The sequence below is a fragment of the Pipra filicauda genome, unplaced genomic scaffold, assembly GCF_003945595.2.
Source record: "Pipra filicauda isolate LSUMZ 115617 unplaced genomic scaffold, ASM394559v2 scaffold53_size3534045_pilon, whole genome shotgun sequence".
NCBI lineage: Eukaryota > Metazoa > Chordata > Aves > Passeriformes > Pipridae > Pipra > Pipra filicauda.
In genome coordinates this window covers 426,594-452,722 of record NW_024104687.1, presented here as the reverse complement: position 1 = coordinate 452,722, position 26,129 = coordinate 426,594, and the positions used below count along the sequence as shown (strand labels likewise).

Here is a 26,129-nt window from a genome sequence, read left to right as displayed (position 1 = left end):
TTTCTGGATGAGACAAAACTTGCTGCTTAGCATGTCTAGCAGCGCTAATACTTCTGTAAACCAGCTCTCACAATCTTTTTTCAGTTCTACATTTCAAAATTGTTCATTGTCTGGTTACGTAAGGTCACAGCTAATTCTTGACCCAGAATAAGACATTCAGGTTTTTATAGTGGTTTGGATCACACGTTGCCCTTTGTTAAGAGGACTGACTTGTCCATCTCTGCTAATACCTGCACTTACTGAGTCATCAGAAATCATTACAGAAATAATGTTCCCTGCTGCTTAATTCTGGGCCCCTCCTGCTTTATGGCAAGCGAGGAGCAAGCAAGGTCTTTTATAAGCACACATTTCTGGTTTCAGTGCTCGGGTGAAAATAAGATGCAGCCTTTTACCTTCACCTGAAATTAAAAATTGGAAGTTTTATTACGTGATTCAGAAACCAAGGCCTGGAGAACCACTGATGACTAAAAATAGAATATGAAAGACAGATGAGGGCTGATGCCATTTAGGGCTGAGTAAGGGCTTTGCTGTGATGTGCTCCCAAAGCGAGAACTCGGGGAAGTTACAGCAGGACTTGAATTCTCAGGGCTCTTCTCTTGTTCTTCTGTAATAAAGGTTACCACAGAGTTGGTTTCCCAAAATGGGCCTGCCATTCTTGTGGTCGCTGCTCATATGGTCATTAACTGTGGGTACACCTCACTGAGAAGAATATTCTTCTCTGAGATGACAGTGTGGGATTCATCCATTGAGCTGTGCAGCCTGTCCCTGGTGTCTGCTCCAGTGGGGTGTGGCAGGGAAAAGATCTGGAGCAAATGGAGGTGTGTTGTCTGAAAGGAGCTGCTTCTGTCAAGAGCTGCACATGAGAAATGTATGAAAAGCAACAACCCATCAATTTGCTGAACTCTTTAATAAAATCTGGTGTTTTTTCTAACCTTCCCTGCAGGAAGGAAACCCTTTCGATGCCACTGCTGGATACCGGAACCTCACCTACGAGGAGGTTCTGCAGGAGCTGGTGAAACATAAAGAGCAGCTGAAGAAGAAGGACACCCATATCCGTGAACTGGAGGACTACATTGACAACCTTCTGGTGCGAGTGATGGAGGAGACCCCCAGCATCCTCAGGGTGCCATACGAACCTTCTCGCAAAGCTGGGAAGTTTTCCAAAAGCTGAGACAGCGGGGCTTGCTGGTACTTCCTGCTGAATGCTTTAGTGGAAGGAAATCACACTTCAAGATTTTGGCTTCTCTTCATTCCTTTTCTCCTAAGAAATTCCAGGAATCGCCTTCCAGGGAGAAGGGGCAGTGGCGTGGGGTTTTTCTTTTGTTTTTTGTACTCCAAACACTAGCAGGGACTGCCAGAAGTTATACTCTGTTAAATTACCTGAGGAACTTTTTTTTTTTCTTTTTGAAAACACCTTTAGGTCCCGAATACTTAAAATAGAGTTAATAATACACATTAAATATGTCCATGGAGTTTATATACATAGTGTTCCCCATGTGGCAGTTTCAACTGGGAAGCCTGTGCTGTTATGGGTGTTTTCTTGAATGATTATTGGTATTAGGCAAATGTATCTATTCTTTTATTACAGCATGCCACCAAGACCACTGTTTTCAGGCCAGTGTAGTAGTATTCTGCTAAAGCTAAGTGTGGTTTATTGCAGTGGAGTGTAGAGGCTGACAGTGATGCACAATCTTTGCAGAGTAAATGCTGTATTCTATACAATGTGCTTCTTCTATAACAATGTAAAAGAACCTGTGCCACTTCTGTACTGGCATATGCTGGAACCAGTTATTTTACACATAAATGCTGAATTTTGTGTGTAATGAGTGAACTTTGGTGGCGAGCTCATGACATAAGGTTGTTTTGAGGATCTTTTTGTATGAAGTTGCTGCATGCCTTTTTATGTGTTAAAGTCCTTTGAACAGTGTTAATAGAGTCAGAAGTAGGACTGGAGAGAAGTATGGAATAAAAATACGAATACTTTTGTTCAGTCAAAGTCTACTGCAATGAAAATGTAGCAGAAATGGAGAGGCTGACTTAAATAGACACGATAATTCAAAAAATGTAGAACTGACTCAATGTAAAGTTGAGTTTTACATGATATATGTCTTAACTTTTTAAATCTTATGACAATGAAGTATATGCCTTTAGAAATAGGCCATGTTGCTTAAACACATATAGAGTACTTAGACCTTTCATTAAAATATCTGTATCCGTGTAAATAGTTCTAAAAGTCAGTTTTCATTGAGGCAAGTGAAAGAAGAATGTAGTAAATATCTTCCTGATCATTTAATAATTGTTCGTGGAATGACATGAAAATGGTATCTGTTATTCAATGAATTGGCAAAATATAGTGATGTACATGTAATGGGGAAATACTGTAGGAGAAGAATCCTCAAAATATTGTCAGAAGGAGATTTTAATTTTAATTTCCTTAATAAGAATCTCAGTTGGATTGTCTGTTGCTGTGAAACAGTAAGATAATATTAACAAAAAAGTACAGAGAATATTTTTGATCTGGGTTTAAGAAAACTGTCTTTTCCTTTTCTTTTTCTTTACTTGATCTGTTTTTTATTTTCTTACAGCACCATGAAATGGTTGTTGATGAGGTGACAAAAAAGCTTGAAATTAAATTCCAATTTTTTGTTGTTGTTGTAAAAGACTTAAATATACTTTCATTTTTAAAACTGCAAAAATTGGTAATATGTTGAATAATCATAAGTGAAAAAGTTGTGTCTGAATGCCTTTGACGCCGTTAGTATTGTATGGCAGCACAGAATTCTTCCTGTTAGGGAGAAAGCTTCTTTGTACAAATATTCTCAGATTTCATTTACCTGTTTGGGGCTTTTTCTCCTTTATTTTCTTCTTTTATTTAGCAGCTACCTCCCACCCCCCTAGTGCTGTCCCTGAAATCTGTGCAGCCTGAGTGTTCCAGCCCTGCCCACATGCAGAGCTCTGCGCTCAGATGGTGGAGCAGAGACCTGCTCACACATCAGGCACTTTCCCTTTGTCAACCTGAGGAATTATCAAGCTGGGTACCTCATAAACCACATGAATGTTCTTTTTGACCCACTGAAGATCCAAATGACTGTAAATTTGTTGTAATGTACTCCAAGTGCCAAAGGTTCTGTGCTGGGTTATGGTACGTTTGCTGTTGGAACTTAGGTTTTACACTCAATTAGATTTTCATTTCCTAATTACACCAAGATGTATTTCAGTTACTCAGTATTTCCATAAAAATTCTCAAGCATTTTCAAATGCTTGGCCCAAGCAAGTGGGTTTCTCATGTTGATGGGGAAGTGTTGTGCAATTGTTTGGAATTCCACAGTCATTTTCAGCTAACTGGTATGAGACCATCTCTAGTATCTGCACTGCTTACATCAGACACACCAGTGGGGATTAACAAATCAACTAACCACAGAATGTGCTCCAATGACTTTTCACGTGCAAGCCAACTTATAATTATTAAAATGAAACTCTACTATATTTAGCACCTCTGAAATCACTTCTTTTAGAATGTAAATGTAGAATATCAAACTGCATAATTGACTAAAAGCAGATCATTTGACATATTTGCATACCAAGAACGATAAGCAGATTAAAGGTAGCGAAAAGATCAATTTTTGTGCATTAGTGAAGAAATTTAGTGAAGCTTTCAGTGTACCATCTAGTCGGTATCTGATCTGCATGTTGAATAAAAGCACCTTTTGTTTCTAACAGAAAGAGGGGAGAATGACAAATGCAATTTAGGAAAAGGTAAAATTATTTAGGGAGGCAGAATGGGACATTTACAACTATGAAAATATTTTTGTGGAGTTCTTTTAGGTAAAGATATAGGCTGCTTTTGGAGGAATTCTTGAAAGATTATATACACATTTTCTGTTTAGTTTCTATATTTTGAGATTATTTTTGAAAAGCGTCTTCACCCTACACGTGTTTTTTGAATCATGCAGCTTTCAAAACAAAAGATTTCATACAGAGTAATTTATATGTTGAAAACAAAGAAAGTTCTGTTTCTCCCATAGAATAAGATTGTCAACTTTCTTACACATCATTTTAAAACCATAATAACTTGCTACTTATAGTCAGTTTTTCTTGCCCTCTAAAATGTAGGAATGAAAATTTTTAACATCTCCATATTATTTTGATATTTTCTCTCAAAAATTAGCATAGGAGTTCATCCATGCATGCACTATACTTTGAAATTATCCTTTGAAACAGCTCTGCTCGTAGCCATGTGTTTTGGTTACTTTAAAGGACAAATATGAAGGCCATACTTTATTGTTGTAAGCAAGAAATTTAAACTTTTTGCCATTCAAGAAGGTTGTTTTATGTTTATGTATGTTACCCCTTGCTGCTGTATTTTATGTTTAGCTTGGTTTTCCACCTACTAATGAATGTAGCATTCTCCCTAGATTATCCATAACTACATTTATTGCTGTTGGCTCTGTGTCAAGAACTATTTGTAGTTTTCCAGCTGTGAAAAATGTTGCCTTGCATTTAGAAAGGTTTCATGATTTGGGGACCTAATGAAAATCATGCTCATTAGCTCCTAGTCTGCATTTCTTTCTGCCCAGGATGCCCTTTCCTTGGTGCATCTTGACAGGAGCAGAACTGCTGTCTTAATGTGTTTACTGCTGCACTGGAGGGTTATTTACACTTCCAGCTTTAAAGAAAGATTGTTGTCCTACATCAGCTGTGTAAAGTGAGCTCATGCTTTCTGCTCTTTCTGTCCCCATTGCTGCTGTAGGTTTGGTAGAGGCTTTCCCAGGGGGGATGTTTAAAGCAGGGTGACCAGCTTGCTCTCCTTGAAGTACTTGGTGAAGGATTCTAGTGCTGCTGTGTTGGGGATGCTGGATGTAAGGGGCTGTCAGCACTTTCAGCAGGAAACCCTGTTTTCAGGGATCTGTAACTTAAAAATGTAGATACAGCCACTGGAAGTACTTAATATGCAATAGGTAGCACTTTAATGTGTCTGTGAAGGGTTTGGAGGTCTCCTAAAGAGCGGTGGGCATTCGCTGTGTCTTTTATAATTTCTGTCTTGAAGAAGCCACTGTATGTTACAAGTGGTAAAGCCATTCCTGTTCATCCTAGAAGCTTCCAGATGTCCTGTATTACAATGTACTATAAAAAGCTGAAATCCAGGTTCTATAGCAAGTCTGTGAAAGATACGAACATTACTTATGACTTAAGGGTTTATTTTGTCTCGTGCAATCAATGGTAGTTTGTCTACATTTAATAATGGTACAGAATCATAACTATATGCACTTATGAGAACTATAAACTTAGAATGCATGAAAAACTTTATTTTTGTTTCATTATTGCAAGTTCAGATCCTTTTAATTTGATTAAAATGTTATCTTAATATTTTAATTTTTGTTCATTAAATAAATATTGCATGTCTAACACTAATAAAGCACCACAATGCACTACCACAGTATTTCTTGAATTGTGATATTAATCTGTGTTATGCAAAGCATGTAAGTCCTAAGCTGTGCTTAAGTGTGTGTTTGTAAGAGCCACGCTGTTAAGGCTCTCAGACCACAGAGAGGGGTGTTTCCTTAAGGACAGCTCCAAATGAATATCCCAGATGTTTGCAGGGTAGCCACTAAAAAAACTCCATATTCTTAAATGTACTAATCTTGTATTATCTTTTTTCATATTGTGTCTGCAATCCTTTTAAATGCACTATTCCTGTGATTCCCTGGGTGTGTAAATATTACCAGGAGATCTTTGGCACTGCAGGCCAGAACTGCATTTAGCATGAGGACAAGCACTTCAAATTTCGATATGGAAAACATGACACATATTTCTCTTCATACTTGACAGAAAAAACCCGGCCAGAATGACGGAAAACTCGAGCATCCTCCACCCCTGCCCTGCCCCGTAGGTATTTTTTTCAATGTGCCCACAAGTTTTTCAACAGAAAAACTTTTCCCAGAAAAAATAGGCTTTTGCCTGTCTTCTTTTCCTCTTCTGTGAAGCAGCAATATAAGAGCCCAACGTGGCTAAATAGCCTCCAGTTTCCCCAGCATGGAGTTAGTTTTTGAGTTTTTATTATTAACCGTCTTGACCCCCTAATAAAGGTTTTCAAGGATATTTTAAATACAGTTTAGCAGTTAAAAAACTCTTGAAATTAGATGTGTCATTAAAGACAATTCTCTCTCCGGTCACATTTATAAAAATATTTTTTATGGAGCCGTAAATATTTACTCTGAAAATCAGGATTTCATTTCCATATTTTAAGTTGTTTAATTTGTTTTTATGGGAGTGTTGTGCAAGTTCTGACTGCAGCTCACTTGGGATACATTGCCCTTTTGTGTAACACTGGGCATGCTTGTAAAGTTATAAATAATGATGATGAAAAACAAATCTCATCTCTTATTCTGCATTAATGAATTAAGTGTTGGATTATTTTGCTGGATTGTTTTGTAATAGTGCCATTTTATGAGAGATGGGAATAAGACTATCTGCTAAAGTGAGCTGTTTTCTCTTGTCTGTACTTATTGAGTAATGACAACAGAAGGCTGCCACACTGAGTCCAGCCCAACCTGGAGACTGTGGGGCATTGATTGTGTAATGCTTATATAAATATCAGTATATTCAGTGCTGGAAGCCAGTGGCTATTACATGGGGATTATTGCAATGTATTTATAATGTGTTTTAACAGCATTTAGTAATGTAGATCAGTCTGATAAATGGATGATGATTTAGGACAGAAAAGTACCCTATGTGGCTAAACACTGACATGTTTATACTTTAAAAGTAAGCTGCTTATGAAGGTTTTAGGGGCATGCAACATTTAAATGAAGCTGAATATTAAAAAGGGGGAAAACTTTGTGGGATGTTTTCTTGTTTCAGCCTGAACAGTGTCTGCTGTGTGACATACAGAGAGTGAGTAGAAGCAGCACTGGGGAGATTCCACTGTTGAGAACCATAAAAACCACCATCAACAAGAAGTTAGTAGGGCTGGGAGTCTGGTTTTAGGGGATCTATTTGCCTGGCATGTGCCAGGTTCTTTTTTTAACAGGAAGAGTTAACCCAGCATCCTTTCCCAGCAAGATCAGTGTCAGGGTGAACCCCCCCCCACCCCAAAGGTGGTCGTTTAGCAGGAGGGGGAGTTCCCAAAGTGCCAGGGATGTGGGGCAGGTGTCAGGCAGGAGCATAAGGCTTCAGCCACCTGCCACTTCTGCTTTTATAGCCCCCCTGACATTAGTATTGATTTCAGGGATTAAGCAAACCACTGTCCTAGGAAAGTCAGGAAGTGTCAGAGGAAATTTGGGGGTTGCAGCACGTGGCTGGCCAGATTGCTCTGCTGTTCCTTGAGGTAGGTGTCTGGCTCGGGAGTCACCACAATGTGTCACATCACCCCCTTCTCTGAATCATTCATTTGGGGCCTTCTTAGGTGGTGAACGTCTCCTTCTCCGATAACTTGCTGCTTACATTATGAATTCCTTGAAAACTGACTCCCTGGGACATCTTTACAGGAGACATCAAGGGTCTCCATTTAAATTTAATGAATATTATGTAATTTGCCAAGGACTTCTACAATACAGTAAGAAAATCTGCCTCTTTGAGACCAGAGCTTTGCCAAAATAATGGCAGCTTAATGGCATCCTTTGGAAGCAACTGCTGACTCTCAGTCTATGAGTATTTTCCATTTCTTAATAAAATGTTTTCCCATTAAAGCAGCTTATTTCATTAGTTTATAATTCATAGCTTAAACATGCTTATATTTTGCTAATTGTAGATTACTTAGTGCTTATTTTTAAGGAACACTGAAGCACAAAATACAAAATGTCAGGGGTTTTTTTAAACGAAAAGTCTTGCCTTGTGCATAGCAATTGCATTTGGATAAGCATTTTTAAATATGCTATTTTTAAAGAGTTTTTACATGCTATTTCAAACTAAATAATTAAACATCTAAAGCAAGAAACAATTTGAAGTGTTCATGCAATTTATAGCTTTAGTTCCTTTATGGATACATGCTCGAATATTTTGTAGTTATGATTCAAAAGCTACCACAGTTACATATTTTAAATTGCAATCGTGTGATTCCAAATTATTCTTTTCCAAAGTACACAAATCCAAAGTATCTGATACACTCTTTTGTGTTTTGTAAAAGTCAAAAGTGAGCTCTGGGAGAAGTAAAGTCTTCCTAAGAAGTTGTCCAAGCCTTTGTGTTGAAGTGCAGTGCAGAGAGCTGTGGCTGTGCAGCCTCAGGCACTCCTTTATCCAACAGCCTGACATCAAATCTGCCTGATTTCTTTCTAGCTGGGGGACAGGAGGATAGGAATCAGTTTGCAGCAGGTGCTGGGTGCTGCTTGTAAGGACCGAGTTAAAAGATGTTCCTGCTGTGCGAGATGTGCTCTTGGCTTTTTGGTGTTTGTGAACTGTATTGCATGTGAATACCAGCCTCACATGTTTCCAGGGTCAGATATAGAAAACTTCCTGTTTTCTTATATTTTTCACATTAAAAAAACTTGTGTAAATTTTATTGTTGGTGGCCAGATTATATTTGGCTACAATACATGTAACATTTCACTTGATTAATGTTACTGCTATTTGAGACCCTCGTGTAATTGGCCTCATAATCCTCACACAGAATACTGTGAAATAGTGTGAATTTGAAGCTGAGAGACTGATGAAAGGAACATCCGTCAATAGTGGGGAGAAATAAAATAATCCTAATTAAAACCAAAAGAATTGTGTGATCTGAATTAAGATTCAGCTGGTGGATACTTAATCTGTATTTTTTCTGGTAAGTATTTTTATTGTAACTTTCTGGTATAATTGCTTTGGAAAAAACCTCATCCTTTGTGTTTCATGGTATAAACTTTACTGGCTCTCTCTAAACCAAATACTGAATTAAGGACTTGGGCTTAACCTTTGTTTCATTGGACGTGATTTCAGAGGGGTTAAGCAGCTTTTTATTGCTGGAGCTGATGACGACAGTTATATTTGCTAACAGGGTCAGAGCTGTTCTTTTCTCTGTCTCAGGGTTTTCTGTGTGGTTCTGAGTTCTGAACATTTCACCACAGTCTATTTCGAGCACGATTTAGAACTCGTTCCAGTTCCCTTCACTCTTACGCACGCCGACGTGTTGGACTGCTCCAGAGACTGGCTCTGCTCTCACCATATTTGGAGGCTGTTCCTCTGCTTTGCTCTTGGGCTGTTCTGGAAGGGAATTACGTCTAAAGTAACAAATGAAATATGTGCCGGGAGCCGACTGCCAAAACCGGCACCAAAGCCAGTTTCTGAAGAGCTCACTGGAAAACTATCCTGAACTTTGGGAGGGTGACTCAAAACCACACTCTAAATAGAGCAAACCACAGCAAAATGAACGCCAAGGGAGAAGGGATTTCTTGAATAAGGTGTGTGTCCCTCTGAGAGCAGACAGTCCCTTCAGTCTGAGGGAAGAGGAAGCCAATAAGCAGATGAATTTCCAAGTGCAGATCAGTCAGGGTGGGTTGGTCAGCGTGTTCTGGGGCTGCAGGCTCACAGACCTTTGCAGTTCCTGTTTGGGCTCACTGCACACAAGTGTGTTAGTCAAAGAGCATTCAGACTAGAAGGTGACATTTTGTTGATCACGTCATATGGGGCATCATTAAGTTGTTTGAAAAGTTGCCAAGTTTGAGGATATGTTCTGTTAAATACACTCAGTGTCTTCCTCATCTCACTTAAAACTATGAGAACATTCAGCTTCGTTTCATTAGTTTTAGGCAGTTCACCTGAATAAAGAGGCCACATTTTTCCCTGAATCCTTCAGAGGAAGGTGTAGACTTGCAGAAGGCAGCTGCTGTAACTGAGGGGATGGCTGTACCTTGTGGTTGAGGGGGTGTTAAAAAAAGCTGGCATTGGAGAAAAGAGAGTTCTGTGAAAAACCAAAGCCTCTCTCACAATCACAGGATCTCTCAAACTCACAAGGCTTTAAGTTGTTCAGAAATAGCTGGAGAAAACCATCCAGCGGTGATGGTCTTTAGCAATTGGGAGTTGTAAAGAGAAACAGGAATTTTAGAAGGAGAGGAAGTAAAAGCTTTTAGACAGTGACTGTGTTAATGTTGATCAAATGCTAATACATGAGGTAGCTGGAGAAGGGAACAGCAGCTCTCTTAGAATATAAAAGGTGCAGAATGAGCTTGTTGAGTTTTCCAGTGGCAGACAGGAGAAGCAATAACTGCTTCCTTCCAGGAGGCAATAACTGCCTGGCCGTGGTGAGCATCACACGTCAGGAGTGTGTGAGATGCTGTGAACACAAACAGCAGCAGATTTATCAGGTTTTCCTAGTGCCTGGAAAAAAGCACACAAATTGCCCTCCAGAGTAAATTGCTTGAAGTACAAGCTTTTGATTTTATTTATTTATTTGTTTATTTATTTGTTACCCGAAGGGCATTGGGAGATACACAAAATATTAAATTTTTTACTTCTTTATTTGATTCTACCTTCGACTTGTCTTGGAAAGAAAAATCGTGGATTTTAATCTGACTAAAGGGTAACAGAGTTGGTGGTTTGTTCAGACTGACACGGAAGCAAAGAGTGATGCAGTTATAAAGGGGGGATGTCAGGCTGGTGGAGTTATTTTTACAATTAAAATCTTTCAGTGAAGGTTGGTGTTCTGCCAGGAATGCTTCTGGCCATCTCCTGGGACAACACTTCCCTCCATAAATCCCCACAGGGAGCAGCTGACATTCCAGCTTGGGAAGTGTTACTGGCCAGCTGAAATAACCACTGACTGCAGGCCCAGATACAAAGTGGTGCTTTTTCTGAGAAGGCAATGAGTTCTCATTAGAGCACTTTCAAAGATACTGAGTGATAAGATCATCACATCCTAAAATTTGCAGCATTTCATCCTTTTCTCGTTGCTGACCTAGGACTGGTGCTTGGACAGCCTGAAAACCTTGGAGCAGTCAGTTCTCAGCCCTTGCAGTTTGCACAGTAGCAGATCTCACGTGACATGTGGGTTATTGTCACCCTTTTCCTGCTGTCCCTAATGGCACCACTGTGTGTTAGATCAGCTTGTGTCACAGAAACACAGAAGGGTTGGGTTGGAAGGGACCTCAAAGATCACCTTGTTCCAACTTGCCACCAGCCCAGGTTGCTCAGAGCCCCGTCCAGCCTGGCCTTGGACACTTCCAGGGATGGAGCAGCCACAGCTTCTCTGGGCAACCTGTGCCAGGGCCTCCCCACCCTCACAGGAGAGAATTTCTTCCCAATACCTCATCTATCAACCCTCTCAACTGCTGGAGATTAATTATTGCGACTGCTGGAAAACTGCCCCTCCCTGCTTCCCACAGGTATAAAATGTGTTCATTTTGATGTGGCCCTGGAGTTTACACTGCCTGGTGCTTCCTGTGAGAAAAGCTGGCAGCATATCTGCTAAGAAACATGAATCTCTTTTTCTCAGACCATTTCTCATGAGCAGCAAAACTCAGGAGGCTCAGTCCTGTTCAAATTTATTTTTTTATTTGTCTCCAGACCCTTACTAAGTATCAAGCCGTCAAATTCCTAATAAGTGTAATTATTTTTTTCAAACTTTGAAATTAATGCAAAAATTTGGCATTATACCAGGTCAAAATGAGCTTAAAAGGCTACTAAATCCCAATATTAACAGCTAGTCCCAGTCTGCCCTTGTTTTAATGACTATCTTAGATCCAGGGCAGTGGACCCTTATCCCACCTGTTTTCAAAGCAGCAATTTGCTTTGCTGACATAGAGGAAAAATTAGGACTAAATATAAATCCTGGTCCTTGGGAATTAAATATTTTGGCTTGTCTGATATTAAAGTTGCACAAAAAGTGAAGTGTTTGTAGCCCAGGATTTTGGGGATTTGGCAATAGCATCAATCTCTTTCTTTGTGAGTCTTTTTCTTCTGGCACACAGCTAAGCACTTGAAGACACTGATTGCACAGCTTCAGTTCTGGATATAAGCTTTTTCTTCAGCTATTGAAATACTTTCTTACCTATTGGTGCACCTGTACTTAAAATTTGGCTTCAAATAAGTATAGAGCATGCACTTTGGCAAGTTGTAAAAATTAGTTGTAGAATAATAACAAGTAAAATGGCATCCTGCCCAAGCATGTTGTATTTTCATTACTAATATAATAGCTCATTGAAATTATTTTCCAGATACAGCTCTGTATATTTAAGCCTGTATCTGAATAGCTGTGCTTTTAAATCAAGAGTCAAGTAGCTACTTTGTATGCTCTGCTTATCTTAAATAGAGTTTGATTTAAAACATTTATCTTCCCCGGTATCATCTCCCGTGTCAAAGCACATTTAAATCATGCTCTGTTCCTAATATCACTTGTGTTTAAAATGGTATCCAAGTACAGAAAAGTTGGATGATTGCTCTGTTGTTTGTCCACTTTGCAGTTATTAGCTGCTCTCTCATTGTTTTCAATATCACTGGAGCTGAGAAGGAGAAGCTTCAGCAAAGTAAACTTTTAAAAATTAAAGCCAAGGTCAGACTCCAGGGTTGGCAACACTAGAAGACTGCAATTTAAGATGAGTCCAATTATGCAAAATCATGTGTTGAGTTACAGCCTCGAGTCTCCTTTGGGATCTGGGAGGTTGCCTGGGTAAAAATATCAGGAATTTCAGGAGGGGTTTTCTTTTGTTTCTCCCTTTATCTTGACAGAGAATGATGCAATTCTGGCGGTGTTTGTGGGTTTTAGGTAACTCAGAGGGAAAACTGTTATTCCAGGGGTGTTTAGTCAGTGAAGGCAGCAGACCCAGCACAAGGCTTTGGAGATATTGGGCACCTCGTTGCATTTTATTGCTCTGCACTTGTAGAACATTTAAACAACACCTCTGAATCCACAAAAAAATCAGTTGAGGCACAGCAAGTGACCCAGGAAAGCAGAGCAGATTTTACTGTTTATGTTCTTGATATTTAAACCAAGCACCATCACAGCTAGGTGGTTTTTTATAAGATCTTAACTTTCCCTCATTTTTTCTTTATCTTTTCCTTCCAATAATTGGAAAGCACAAGCATGCAGTGGTGCCAAATGTTGACTCCCAGCAAGGCTGCAATGAAGGGATCAGACTCGGTTTGCTTGGATGATTTGTGTGGAAGTTAGGATAATTAGTTTGCCAAAAAAGTCTATTTTACTTCTCTTTTTCTGGGCAAAAGAACATCATGTGCTATGCTTTTAAAGTACTTATCCCCAAGCCAAAACACAGATAGAGATATTTTGTCGTCTTCCTACTTCAGAAAACATCAAAAGTTACCACTGTTACATTTTCTCAAATTCTCTGTGAATCTGAGGGGTAAGGTTTCATCATTTTGATCATTTGTATGAAAGCATTCTTAATAAGAGAAACAGAGAGATTATGTTCAATAAAACCAGAAACACAATTCTGAATATGTTTTAACAAGTTTTTGCATTGATAAACAAAACTACTGGGTATTTTTTTCAATCACTCAGACACAAAAAAAGCACTTACTAAAGAATTTGTACAGTGCTCAGGGCAAGTTACAGCTGGATCCTCTTAAAAACCTCAATCTTTTCTAATAAATGACTCATAAAACCAGTGTAGCCATGAAGTTTTTCAGAAAATATATGTAATTAAAAGGGATTTTCACCATTTGAACAAATAGTAAGTTATTGTAAATATCTTCTTTAAGTATGAGGAGAAAACCCCACGTGTTGCTTTTGCAGAGCATTTCTCCTTCGAGCAGCCCAGAGACTGAGTTTCAAACCTGACCAATTTACTGCAGTAATTGTTCAAATGTTTTTGACAGTGATACTTCCTCCTGAACAGGGCCAAGGCACCTGGGAGGAGTGTCCTGTGCATCTCTGTGAGTCCTCCTGAGCCAAACAGCCTCCCCTTCCTGATGCATTTGGAAATATTGCTGAAATTCCATGGAGTCATTGGCAAGGGAAGTAAATTCAAACCCTGACTCCTCCTGCCACCCTCCAGGATCTGCTCTCATCTTTAGGTGTTCTTTAGCCCCCAAGACATCTCCTCTGTCTCCCACAGCTGGCAGGTGAACTCCTGGATTAAGCTTTTCCCTGCATCAGGAGCTTTTCCCTGCATCAGGATCTGCCACGCTGGAAGCACTTTCCTCTCCTACCTGTGTATCCCTCTGGATTGGGGGACTGGCTGGGGAGGCATCAGGAAAAGCTGCCACTGAGAAGATAATGACACAGCCTTGGAGAGGAGAAAAAGTTAAATTTAAGCATCTTGTCTTCTTTATGTCCATTCTAGCAGAAACAGTGTGTGCAAGAAGGGCATTAGCAAGTCTAACCAACAAAGCTGAATTATTTCTTCACACCCAGAGCACTGGGGGGAAAGAAACTCCCAGTTAATTTTAAAGATGCCTGGTGACTCACTGGGATGGGATGTCTATCCTGGAATAATTCAGGTTGGAAGGGCCCTCGGATTGGATCATCTAGTCCAGCTTCCAACACCTTCAGGCAACATCACCTTTCCAGGAAATCTGTGTAATTAAACAGTTTCTTCACAGGAATGTAACCAGCTCTTGTGGTTTTTTGTATCTCAAAATACAGAATTGCACTGGGTAACATCTTTGGAGAGGTAAAAACAAACAAGTAAAAGCCTGTTGTAATCCACAATTCTTCTACATTGCCCTATTTATGCTAACAGGACTATGTTTGTCAGCAATGGGAATGGGATTAGGTCATCTTCTAGTCAGCTGATTGATCTGATAATAATGGATTTGAACTCAGAACCTCCCAGAGATGTGTAAAAGTAAGTATTGCCTCTGTGCTGTTGTTAGAAGTGACTCCTGCTTCTAGAAATCTAAAAGAAAACTTTAGTAAAATCTAATATGGACTATAATAACAAGTAATATTGGGATTTATGGTTTTGTTCTGATAAAAAATACTCAAGCAATATTAGCAGCAAAATTATTATTGTAGCAATAAGGACAATCACAAGCTTTATAGAAAATTATTGTAATAGTGTATAATTATGTATTCTTCAGGGGCCATGTTAGAAAGGGCCAGCTTGTAAAAAGGATAAAATTGTATCTAAATATCCTGTCAAATGAAGTTCTCATAGGGAAAAACTACCTAGGTCCTCTAAATAGATTTAGTTGTAGAATACAACATGGGATAATCAGTCTATTGTTTTACCTACTGATAATAGAGAGATCAAAATTAGAATAGTTTGGGGAATAATTTAAAGTGTTTTGAGGTTCCCACAACATTGGTGTTTACCCAGAGGTCAGAGGAAGTAAAGGGAGCTGAGCTGATAGAACTGAAATAACGTGTGTTTGAACCAAAGTGGATGAGTAAATCCAAGAAGCAAGTTGGACAATCATGTTCTGGTATCCATAAAGCTCTGGAGTTTAGCAGTGCACTCCTTAAACTGGCAAAAATCACAGTCAGATAAAAACTATATCAGAATAACATTACTGAATTTCTATGAACCAACCTCCAAATTTGAAGCACAGATATTGATAGCAAGGTCTGTGTGTGGCACAGGGAAGGTGTGAGAGCTAATGAGTTTAAGGAGGTGAAATGGGAAATTCTGCAACAGGCACAGAAATGAAAGACTGGGAGCTTTGCACTCTGGGAGGACTGAGGTTTCTCCAGCCCAATCCTCTGGTGAGAATGGAGATGTGCCATTAGAGGTTTGCAATAAAGCCAAGATTTAAAGCTGATTTAAGCCCAAATATAAATATTTAATTTAACTAATATTAATAAGCAAGGAGAACAACTTTAAAGCTGCCATAACTTTGTCTTAAATTTGCTTACATATAGGCCACACTTTATCTTGTATCTATTATTTAAGATCTTGTATAGATTTGTTTCTATTTGCATTTATTGTGGGTTGGATTATGGTTGTATCCTCATTTGTGTAGAAATTATAATTCCAATGGATAAAAATCTAGGAATTAATCTTGATGCTACTGAAATAAATTATCTTGAGTAGGCTAGATACATAAGAAAACAATATAAATTCATCTAAATTCAGTTACTAAACAAAGGGAATATTGTATTTAATTAGAAAATTGAATGGATTTACTTACATTCATCCTTATCCTTCATAATTTTAGAGACGATAAATTTCTCCCTCTTACACTGTATTGTTATACACAGACAGAAAGAAGAAAATAACATCTCTTCCATTTTTTGATTTCTGTTGATTATTTTCCAGCTTTTTTTTAAGGATGAACTAATTACTAATCAGAACTAATGGCCTAAAGTAAAGTGATACAGGGTTAGGCTGGAACTTGTACCTTACCTTTGAAATCCCAAGTCACTGGGCTGAAGCAAAACTCCTGGTTCAGAAAGGCATATTTTCACACACAAAAAAAGCAAAACCAAACAGAAAATAACAAATCTTCTGAAATGGACTTTATTATTTGGGTTTGATGGATTTAGCTTTTTTTTTTTTTCTAAGGAAGACTTAGAAAATAACTGCACTTAATGTGCAGTAATTAAAAACTGGAGGATTTACTGTGGTGCTGCAAGGTCTGGTAAGGGCTCATGCCAAACAGAGTTCCAACTGCAGCTGCTCTGGTTCCTTGGAGCTGCTGGAGTTGGGAAGAACTCCCAAGTTTCACAGTCTGGGTTTTGTGAAGTGTATTATCCCAAATGGGTCAGTCTGGAAGTCCCCACAGTGAGATCTCATTGTGTTTGGGGTCTGCAGAGGTTGGGAGTCAGTCCCACACTCAGTGAGGTCACACCATAAATGGATATGGACCAGATCTGTCACACTGAGCCAACAATGACCTTCCTCTGCGTGGCTGTGCCTTCCCTTTCTGAACTCCATTACCAAGATATCTGTTTCTTAAGCCCTAGAAAGTGCTTTTCTTGGGAAAAATCCCTCAGCCTGTCAATTTTTCAACCAGTGATTATAAGGAGTCATGGTAAATCCTGCAAACTACAGTGAGACTAATCCTGGGAGAGAAAGACCTGTGCAAGTGTCAAGAGCACACAGGTACCCAGTTTTTCCAAAGAAATGAAAGTTTATTTAAGTATTTAAATAATACATGAATATTGAAAAAGGTGCACCAGTAAGTTTAGAGAAGTTCTTTGCATTACATTTCCTGAGAAACTGTTGGGCAGATTTCCATCCGAATTTATCATCACATACACAATTACTGCAGTTGAGAAAATTGCTGTTTGATGTATAAAGGAGGGAATTGTTCTTCTGAAAGCAAGATATTGTAGGGCTTGGCAGTTGTTCTGTGAGGGTTTATGGACTGTGAATGTCCTACAATGTTCTCCTGTACCAGGACTCGAAGTGTTGATGCATCTCTGAATGAATCTTGTAAACAGTGGTCCCATGGGTGCACTCCAATTGTGGAGCCTTTGTTACAGCAAAGGGAATAAAGGTTTTGATAATCCAGTGACATAAATGCAGTCTGTAGCATGAAAATGACACCACTTCTGTTTCTCTAGATCCACTTTGGTGTTACCACACACTTCATATGTGCTTATAGAGTTTTTTACACTCACTGACATATGTGGAAAAGTTTTTTTGCAATACACTGCAGACCATACATTGATGCAAGTGAATTTAAGGACAGTAGGAAATATTTAAGCTGGTATTTTAATTTATTGGGCCAAAGTAAGGTGTAGACTCCACTCAGCTAGACTCTTCTCTGTAATTAAAATGCTTCTGTAGTTTCTTTTAAAAATGGAAGTGATACTGGCCTTTTTAAAATTTTATTTTAATGAAGGGAAAGAGGAATGTGAGGAGGATAAAAAGCACATTAGTGACTAGAGGCCTTGGCCAAGCCATAGGAAATTCAGGTTCTCTGTCCTGTTCTGCATGACTGTGCTGGAGTCCAAACCATCTGCTTCCCAGGAAGATGCTTTTGCCACTGGCTGTCACAGTGCTGGGCACAAGGACACTCCACTGGTGTGGCTGCAGAAAGCACACAAAGGACAGGGCTGGTGAAGGCAGGAGGCACAATCTGAGCTCTCTAGCGCACTGAACCCTCAGAGGGTGGTGGGGCTGGGCTATAGGCTTTGAGGGAGTTTTGGTGTTGAAAATGTAAGTGCATATGTGACCTGAGGAGTCACAGTGCTGTACCTGAGTGCCTGCATTTCACTCTGTTCTTCCTTTTTGTGCTTGCATCCTTTGGCAGGTGATGGCTTTGGCCATTTGCCACAAATCCTGCAGAAAGCTGTAATGAGGAAGGGAACTGAACCAAAGCCACTGTCTTTCAGGCTGGGGACATAATTAGCAAATCATCCTCTGGCCCTGCTGTTGTGTTCTGGGTGATCCCTGTGAAGAGGATCAGGTTTGTTTGTAAGTTATCCCTTCCACGACAGATCACAGGACTCTGCAATGGAGAACTCTAAAAGGCTTAATTAGGACCCACTGGGGTGACCAAGCAGCTATTTACAAATAGGTGTGGGAAAACTCTGCAGGTCCAGCAGGGCAGAGAAGCCTGTGGGGACACTGACAGCTGTCTTGGGGTGGTTACAGCCATGTGGACTGGGAGAAGGGAAAACCACCCCAAATGTGCTCCACAGTCTGAGTCACCTGCCTGGAGAGTCGTCCTCTCCCAGTGTGACAGTCTTCAGTTACACATCACCCATTTCCTTGTCCTGCAAAATCACTTCTTTGTTCATCCATCAGTCCAAACTGACCATGGGCTCTGAGCTCCCACATCCTCTGCTGAGGCACTGGCACCAGTTCATCTGGCTTGGAGGTTGTAAAATAGTTAACAAGTAAGAAACATAGTGAGACAGTTGAGGGCCTGTAAGTGTCTCTGAGAAATGAGTCTTTAAAGCTCATCTCCTCCTGCCAACAGAGAAGGGCAGGGCAAGAACAAGAGGTATAATTTCAGCTCTTAATGTGAGCACAGTACATCCTCTGGAAAAAATCAGATGAGAATAATAAGGCAACCCTAATTTTGTTATTTTTCAGCTTTGAAACACTTGACTTTATAAACTTATATTCTTAACATTTCTAAATCCATAATTTGATATAATTTTACCATAGGGCTATTTTCTACTGGCACTGGGAGAAATTATGGGCTCAGTCTAATGCAGGTGGATAATCTTACACGAGTCACACGAGAGTAAGCAACCGTATTAACAAATTTAAGAGTAATGATGCTGTTCCTTGGTGTTCCAACAGGCATCGAGGTGTCAGTAAGGTTGGGAATCTCATGATATATGCTCTGGAACAGCCTGTTCTTACAGTCTTTAGAGGCATGAGCTGGCAGGCATATATTTGCCTGCGGTGCTTTGTGCCGGAGCGATGAGCTTTGTCAGGCCCTCCTCAAACCTCTGGGTGCTGCCCCTGGGAGACTCTTCCCTGCTTGGAGTGGAGGTGCAGCACCCAGTCGTGCTCTGCTGCATTCCAGGAGTGCTGCCCCAGCCCAAAATAGAAAACCCTAACAACCAGGGGTGAGAACTTTGTTTTGTAAATCAAAGAAAAGTGTTAGTTACAAAGCTGCAGGAGGCCACAGAAAAATAGTTATTTATCCTGGATCATAAAAAAATTATACACACAGTTCAAAGAGTGCAGATTATAAATAGGTAAGCTTTAGATCAGATTCTGTTCTTCACATCAAGACATTCAGTGCAAGCCCAAGCAACGCTGACAAAAGCTGTATTGCTCTGTAGTTCCTCTGATTGAAGGGCTCACACTTTGGACTCAGTTACCTATAGCTAACATGGATCTAAGCTATATTCTTGGAGCTGACCCTCATATTTGCAAAAAGTTCAGATGAGCTCTGGCCTTAAATGTGGCCCCCAGCTCCCATCTCACTCTCCAGCTGCAGTGAACACACCTTCTGAGTTTCCCTGTGCCTTTGCAGTTGGACAACTTCAGAAGATAAAAAGTTAATATGATACAAATTTAGGGCCACATGCTCGTACTGTGAAGGCAGGTTAATCAGCCTCCTGACATCCCCTATTTCCCCTGGCAAGTAAAGACATTATGCTTCAATCACATCAACTTTTTTTTACACTGCCCTCCAGAAAGATTTGGAAAAGATAAACATTTCCCATAACACTTTTTCCCCCCTGACTTGCATCAGCTATATATGATTTATCTTTTAATGTGTTAAGGCCAGCTCAGTACTCCCTGCCCAAGATAATCTCTCATTGACTCCACTGGGAGATTTTCCCATGGCAAGAACATTAAACAGAGCACAGATTTTATTTTATTTTTAATGTGCTCCTGACAAATTTTTTAATTATTTATCTCTTTTTTTCATTTCTGTCTAAATGATGCAGTAGAGATAATTTACTGGGATATATTTGCCACACTATTGTTTCAGCCACGCTTTAACACCTGCCATGGATGATAAATAGATAGCCTGGCCACTGGTGTAAATTATGGGAGTGCAAGTATTGCATTAGACTTCCTAAAACATTGTCAGCCACCAATTGCTTAATGGTACCCAGAGTGAATAGGACATTAACAGTATTATTGTGGCCAGTAGGGAATGTACAATTGAATGTAGGGCAGGTATTTGCATCACAGGTGTGTGATATGCCAGGCACAGGTATATCATGAAATGTGATTCTTTCTGCTGTGCTTTGCTTCTAAATTTATTTTTTTTATGGTGGTCTTTGTGCATAGGGACCGAGTTCAGTAATTTTTGGTTGGCAACATTGCTGTTATCAGTTATTTTCTCTTCATTCACTTTGGCATTCCAATATTTTCTTCAAATCCATCCTTTTTTGCTACAAAGGCACTATGGCAGTGACTTGGTTTAAGAAATTGAAAACCTACATAAACCTTGTCTTAATATTGTGGACTTGGAAGGTAAAAAGCTTTACACTCTTCTTTTTGTGCTGTGGAGACAGCCCTAAATTTTATCATGTATTTGCTGACTTAAGTTCCACTCTTGAAAAAGCTTGTATTTATGAATACATTTAGTAACAAAAAAAAGTACTTATGAAATCGATGCTGCTATTTTGCTATTAAACAGGCTTGGAAAATGAGGTCCTGCATTAAGACACTATAGAGAAATTAGATTTTCATTGGCAATGTTCTTTTATTCTACTCATCATGTTTACTGTCATAATTAAATGCTTTATTGGAAAACATTTTTTGTTTATTTCTTGGAAATAAGTTTTGATTTTTTTTTTTTGTACGACATGATCAATTTAAAACAGTTCCCCTGATGATTTTATGAGGCCTTTGAATCTTTTTTCCTCGTTCTGTGCAGTTACTGACATGTAACCAACTGCAGGATCAAAAGATGGTTTTGCTTATGGCCCGTGTTGTGAAGCAGAGTGACATTGTCCTCTCCATGTTTTCACTGGGATGCTCAGAACTTGCATCTCCCAACTCATGACAGTTCCAGTGTGAGCTTTGCCATCCAGTGATATTTAATATGAGGAGTGGGGTGATGGCTTTGTTTTCCTCTGGGCTAAACAGAGAATCAGGGAAGTATGTGACTGAGGAGGCAAAGTATTGGAGAGGCTGTGTCATTGCTGCCTTCCTTAGTTCCCTCTGGTGTCCTGGAGAGGACTGGGGGCAGCAGGACAGCCCATGGAGAGGCTGTGACACCTCTGTTTGCCATGGGGGGCCAGTCATGCTGATGAGACTGGTTTTTCAGCTCTCAGTGCCAGCCAGCTGGAACCCTGAGGGAAGGACATGCCTTGTTTGGCCTTGTCTGGTTTTGGTGTGTCAGACCCATTTTGGGGATGCACGGGGGGCTGGCAGGTGTCTCCCCACCTCCCAGTCCCTGTGCTGCCCTGATGTTTGGCACAGGGTGTGATGGCCCTGCAGTCATTGACTGCCCTGGTGCTGCATTGCTTTCAAAGCTGCAGAGAATGTTTCAGGGTGGACTTTCACGCCTGCTTTCATAAATTAGGATGTCTTAAACAAATAAACCCTGAGATCCAGTGCCACAGCTGAGCCTGAATCTCCATCCAGACCGGCCAGGTTGCAAAGCCCTGCTGTGGAACCGACCCTGCACCACTGCACAGCTCCAAAGCACAAAGTCCAGAGTCTCCCCTGGCTCCACTTGCTCCACTTGTGTTTTATTTGTATTTTCATTATCCCCACATCCCACTTTCTTAGTAGCAGAAATGGTTACCCTGCCTTAGAAACTGTGGGGCCAGGTGTAGTTTCTGAAGAACAGCCAGGAAAAGCAGAGGAGGCCAATCCTTAGCATTGTCTGCCACGGTAAGAGACCTTAGTAATGGAAACAAGGTAACAAGCAAAAATAGATTAACGTCTACAGGCTTCAAATCCAAAACAGTAAATTTGTCCCTGGGTTGATGGGTTTCCAGGCATCTTCTGGCTAGAGTGTGTTTTTCCACAGCTTGGTACCTCCACAGGTGTGGGAAGCTCATCTACACATTGGTTGTATTTCTGACCTGCTCAGTAACAGCTCCTCTCCCTTTGTTGTGTCAACCCTGAGTACGCTCAAGTGTTAGGAACACAGGCAAGGCAAAGTGCAGAAGGAATTAAAATCGTGTTTCAGATTGCTGCCACTGTATTTCCTTCATTCTCAGTCATTCCCATGAAGGAGGTGGTTTCTAGAAACATTTCTGCTCTGTGCCTGCACTCATTGCAATGCAGACTGAAAGCCTCTGCATAAACAATCAATCTGACTCCTCTGCATCAGGCACCCTTTTGATAGATGCTGCTGTAGCAACTTGTTTGCACAAGGTGAAGACCTATCACTTAGAAACATTTACTGGATATATTTACATATAATTCTGCATTCTCCCAAGACCTGTTGGCAGCATTAAGTTATTCCACAATGTCAGCTGTTACAAGGTTGGAGTTTCTTGGCTCTTCAGTGTTGCACAGAAACAAAGCACTTGCAGACACTTTGCCATTTGGCTGTAATGTTGCTTTCCATTTAACAAAAAAAGCATTTCTGGGATGTCATGTGAGCCCCAGTGTCAGATTTCGGAGCGATTAGACCCCTGGCACAGGTAGATCTAAAACTGTTGCTACCCCTGGTGTGTGCTAAACCTTCAGTAAGGTCTTTGATGTTCTACCTGAGCGCTTACAAACTGTTGCCACCTCAGTCTGTCAGCATTTTTGATGTTCCACAATGTGAAAACGATAACTCCATATCATTAGCAACCTGTTGCTGTTCAGAGATAAAAGCCAGTGATGGTAGAAGCACTGTTAAAAGCCACACAGTTATCTCAGAGACATCTATGTGAGTTGTCCTGTGCACAAGGATTTGTCTTACCACCATTAAAATAATTAATCAGCAAAATGGTATGTTAATGAGGGCTCTGGAGATGCCTAGATGGGTCCATAAAAATGATCCTTTATACCTAGGGCCTCCAAAGTAATTCTGTTGGCTTCAGTTGCATTTATTCTTGACAGCATGCGTGAACACAATCAGAAGCAGATCCATAAAACTGAGGGGAAGTATCATATGAATGAATGATTTTTTAGAATGATTGTTAGATTATTCTGAGGGAGAAAAAAATGTGGAAACTGCAAAATATTGCAAAAATTAGCTGTGTCACTAAGAACTAAATTAGGGCAGTGGTTGCAACTGAATCATCTGTCACTGAAATGTATGCAGGCCTGGATGATAGCTGGGGAAAGAAAAACCCCCTAAATGTTGATAGGAAAGTGCTTGGAAGCGAAGTGCTTAGTAACAATCAGAAGAGATGACAGATTGTATTATTGCACAACAATAAGTCTTCAAGGTATTAGAGGTATCAATTTACAGCACTTTCTATACCATCATTACCTGCCACAGTCTGACTCTAATCACAGCAATAGAAACCAGGGGAGCTCCATGGGTGTTTGTGACTTTCTCTGAATATTTATGAAGGTTATAAATGAAATCAGAATCTTGCTCTCTGTTCTTAGCCCATCTGTATAACCATGAAGGCCAAATGAAGCTTTTAGTCATTATACTTAATTGGATGAATGGCCTTCAAAGCTGTCAATAAGTGGTGTGTTCACAGCAAGGTAATTAATAACGCTATTTCCTTTTGGAAGACATATCATTAGCCATTATTTCTCGAGATACAACACTGATGTCTTTATTCAAAGAGGTAATTGCAGGTTACCCACCAATTCCCCACCAGTGACATCATCTTTGCAAACTGAATCTCACAATCTGTCACTTCTGAATCCATAATTAGGATATTTTTCTAATGACAAGTGAATGTTATTGAAAGAAATACCTACTTTGTCGTTGCAGGAGTGAGCACAGCCATGCTGGAGAGTGAGGGGCTTGGAACACAAATAAGCCTGTGAGTTGTTAGACTGAACATCTGGGGCCTTCAGAATGACTGTATTGAAGGAACCAGCAAAAGTCACAAAGGCAGACCCTCAGCTGTACCAGAGCCAGTGTGCCACCAACAATTTTGATGGTGCACTTTTAACAGGCATGCCAGAAAAGATTCTCTGCTGCAGAATTTATTTACTAATTCAGAGTATTTTATAATAACTGACAAAGAGATTCTGTTTGATTACCCCTGCTCAGAAAATATGTACTACACAGAATAAATGTCCCTTCCACCTCTTAATTAGCTAATATCCTATGCAGTGTACCTGATTTCTGACCCTATTCTGGGAGGTCAGAAACACGGATAGCAATGGGATACTTTTATTTGTCTATCCTATTTTAAAATGTAAGTGTACTAATAGCAAGAATCCTTCACCAAGAGGTGAACAGCTCTTGGTAGTGTTGTAAAGCTATACAGGTAAATTACTATCTATTTATGTCAGTGTGAAATCCTGAAGTACAGCCATAGTTTTCAGCTATTTCAGAGAATTACTTCTCTTCCCCTTGCTCTAGCCATTTGAGTTTTTCAGTATCTTGGGAATTTTGTGAAGGTATAAGTGACAGCATGGTTTAAGCACTGACTTTGATCTGAACACTTCAAACAAATACACTCTGCAAGTGTTTGTCACAAACCCAAAATTCTGGCAGGAGCTGGAACTCTTTCTGCATCCAAACCCAGGTGTTTGATTCTGGTTTTGTATCCACACCTCACCAGCAGCAGGAACATATTTTACATGGCTTCTGCTTCCCTGCTCCTTGCTGCTGGTTTGACCTGAGTCCCCTTTCACGTCATCCTCCTCCTGCCTCTGGGCCCTTCCCTCTCCAGCCACCCTTGGCTGGGATGGGGCAGTGGGGATGTGCCTGGGGCTGGTTCCATGGACCTGCCCCAGCTGAACCAACTGCTGCAGTGCCACATGGGGCTAAGGAAATGAGGAGAGCCCCTGTGCAGTGTGTGTTTGCCACACCCTGGGCACAGCAGCCCCTGAGCTCTGCTGGGTGAGCACATGGCCAGGGTGTGCTGGGGCTGCAGGGCAACAGCAGCATCTCACGCACTGTCCAGCTGCAGGGCAGTGCCAGGAGCTGTTTCATATTGCCTTTTACCTCTAAATTCTGCTCTTAAACTGATCTTCTATCTGCACCCAACTATCCACATGTTTTGGAAGTGAGCTGGCCTTCAGCTGACCCTCATTGAACTCGTGTGCTCCCAGGTATTCGTGGTGCAGATGGAGGGTTGCAAAGGACTTCACACAGAGGGCCAGCAGCACGGCTAACCACCAAGCAGACTCAGGAAAAATCATCTGGAATATGTCCTGAGCAAAAATAGTGTTGATGGCCTTAGTATTCTTGACCCAGGATAGGAAGATTATTCCTTATTTCACCTGTATTGCTTTGCAATACTAACAGGAGCTGTCAGAAGGCTGTAATGTAGTGGAAACTGGAGTTTCTTTCTTGGTGGTTTAAAGATATGGTGTTAAGCAGCTTCTCCTGGTAAAATATTTTAACCAGTGACATAATTTCCTTCAAATAACTGTCATTTTCAAACCTAATAAAAGTGAGAGCTTTATGGCCTGTATTAACTTCAACAGCCCTTTGGAGAATGTCTGACATTTTATGAATACTTATTGTCTGGTTTTTCTACCTGCTCTTAAATAATGAAAAATCTAACACCTGGAAACAAGTAACTACGTTGAGAAGGAAGATCTAACACCTAGTGCTGCCTGGAATATCAGGCACCAGAATTTCTCATTTGTAAACAATGTTATTCTTACAGGGCTTGCAGGTATCAGGAAATCTTTATCTCAAAGCTGCTGCAGGAAATGTTCAGGCTTCGGAGGGTGGGTGCACTATGACTGATGACACACTGAAAAAATTCACCTTCCTATGCTGGAAATTTAGGTCTTGAAAAGCCATAGGCAGCATGGTTGCAAATGGCTCTTGCAGAAGTACAGTGTGAAAGA

General features: G+C 40.3%; 1 protein-coding gene across 1 annotated transcript in view; it reads left to right on the top strand.

The window, feature by feature from the left end:
- Positions 1-5,440, top strand: part of RAB11FIP2 (RAB11 family interacting protein 2) — a 33,955-nt gene extending 28,515 nt beyond the window's left edge. Inside the window, exon 5 of the mRNA XM_027730467.2 lies at positions 944-5,440. Coding sequence (XP_027586268.1) covers positions 944-1,171 — 228 coding nt within the window. The 3' untranslated portion in view covers positions 1,172-5,440. The remainder of the gene's footprint in view (positions 1-943) is intronic.
- Positions 5,441-26,129: the final 20,689 nt, after the last annotated feature.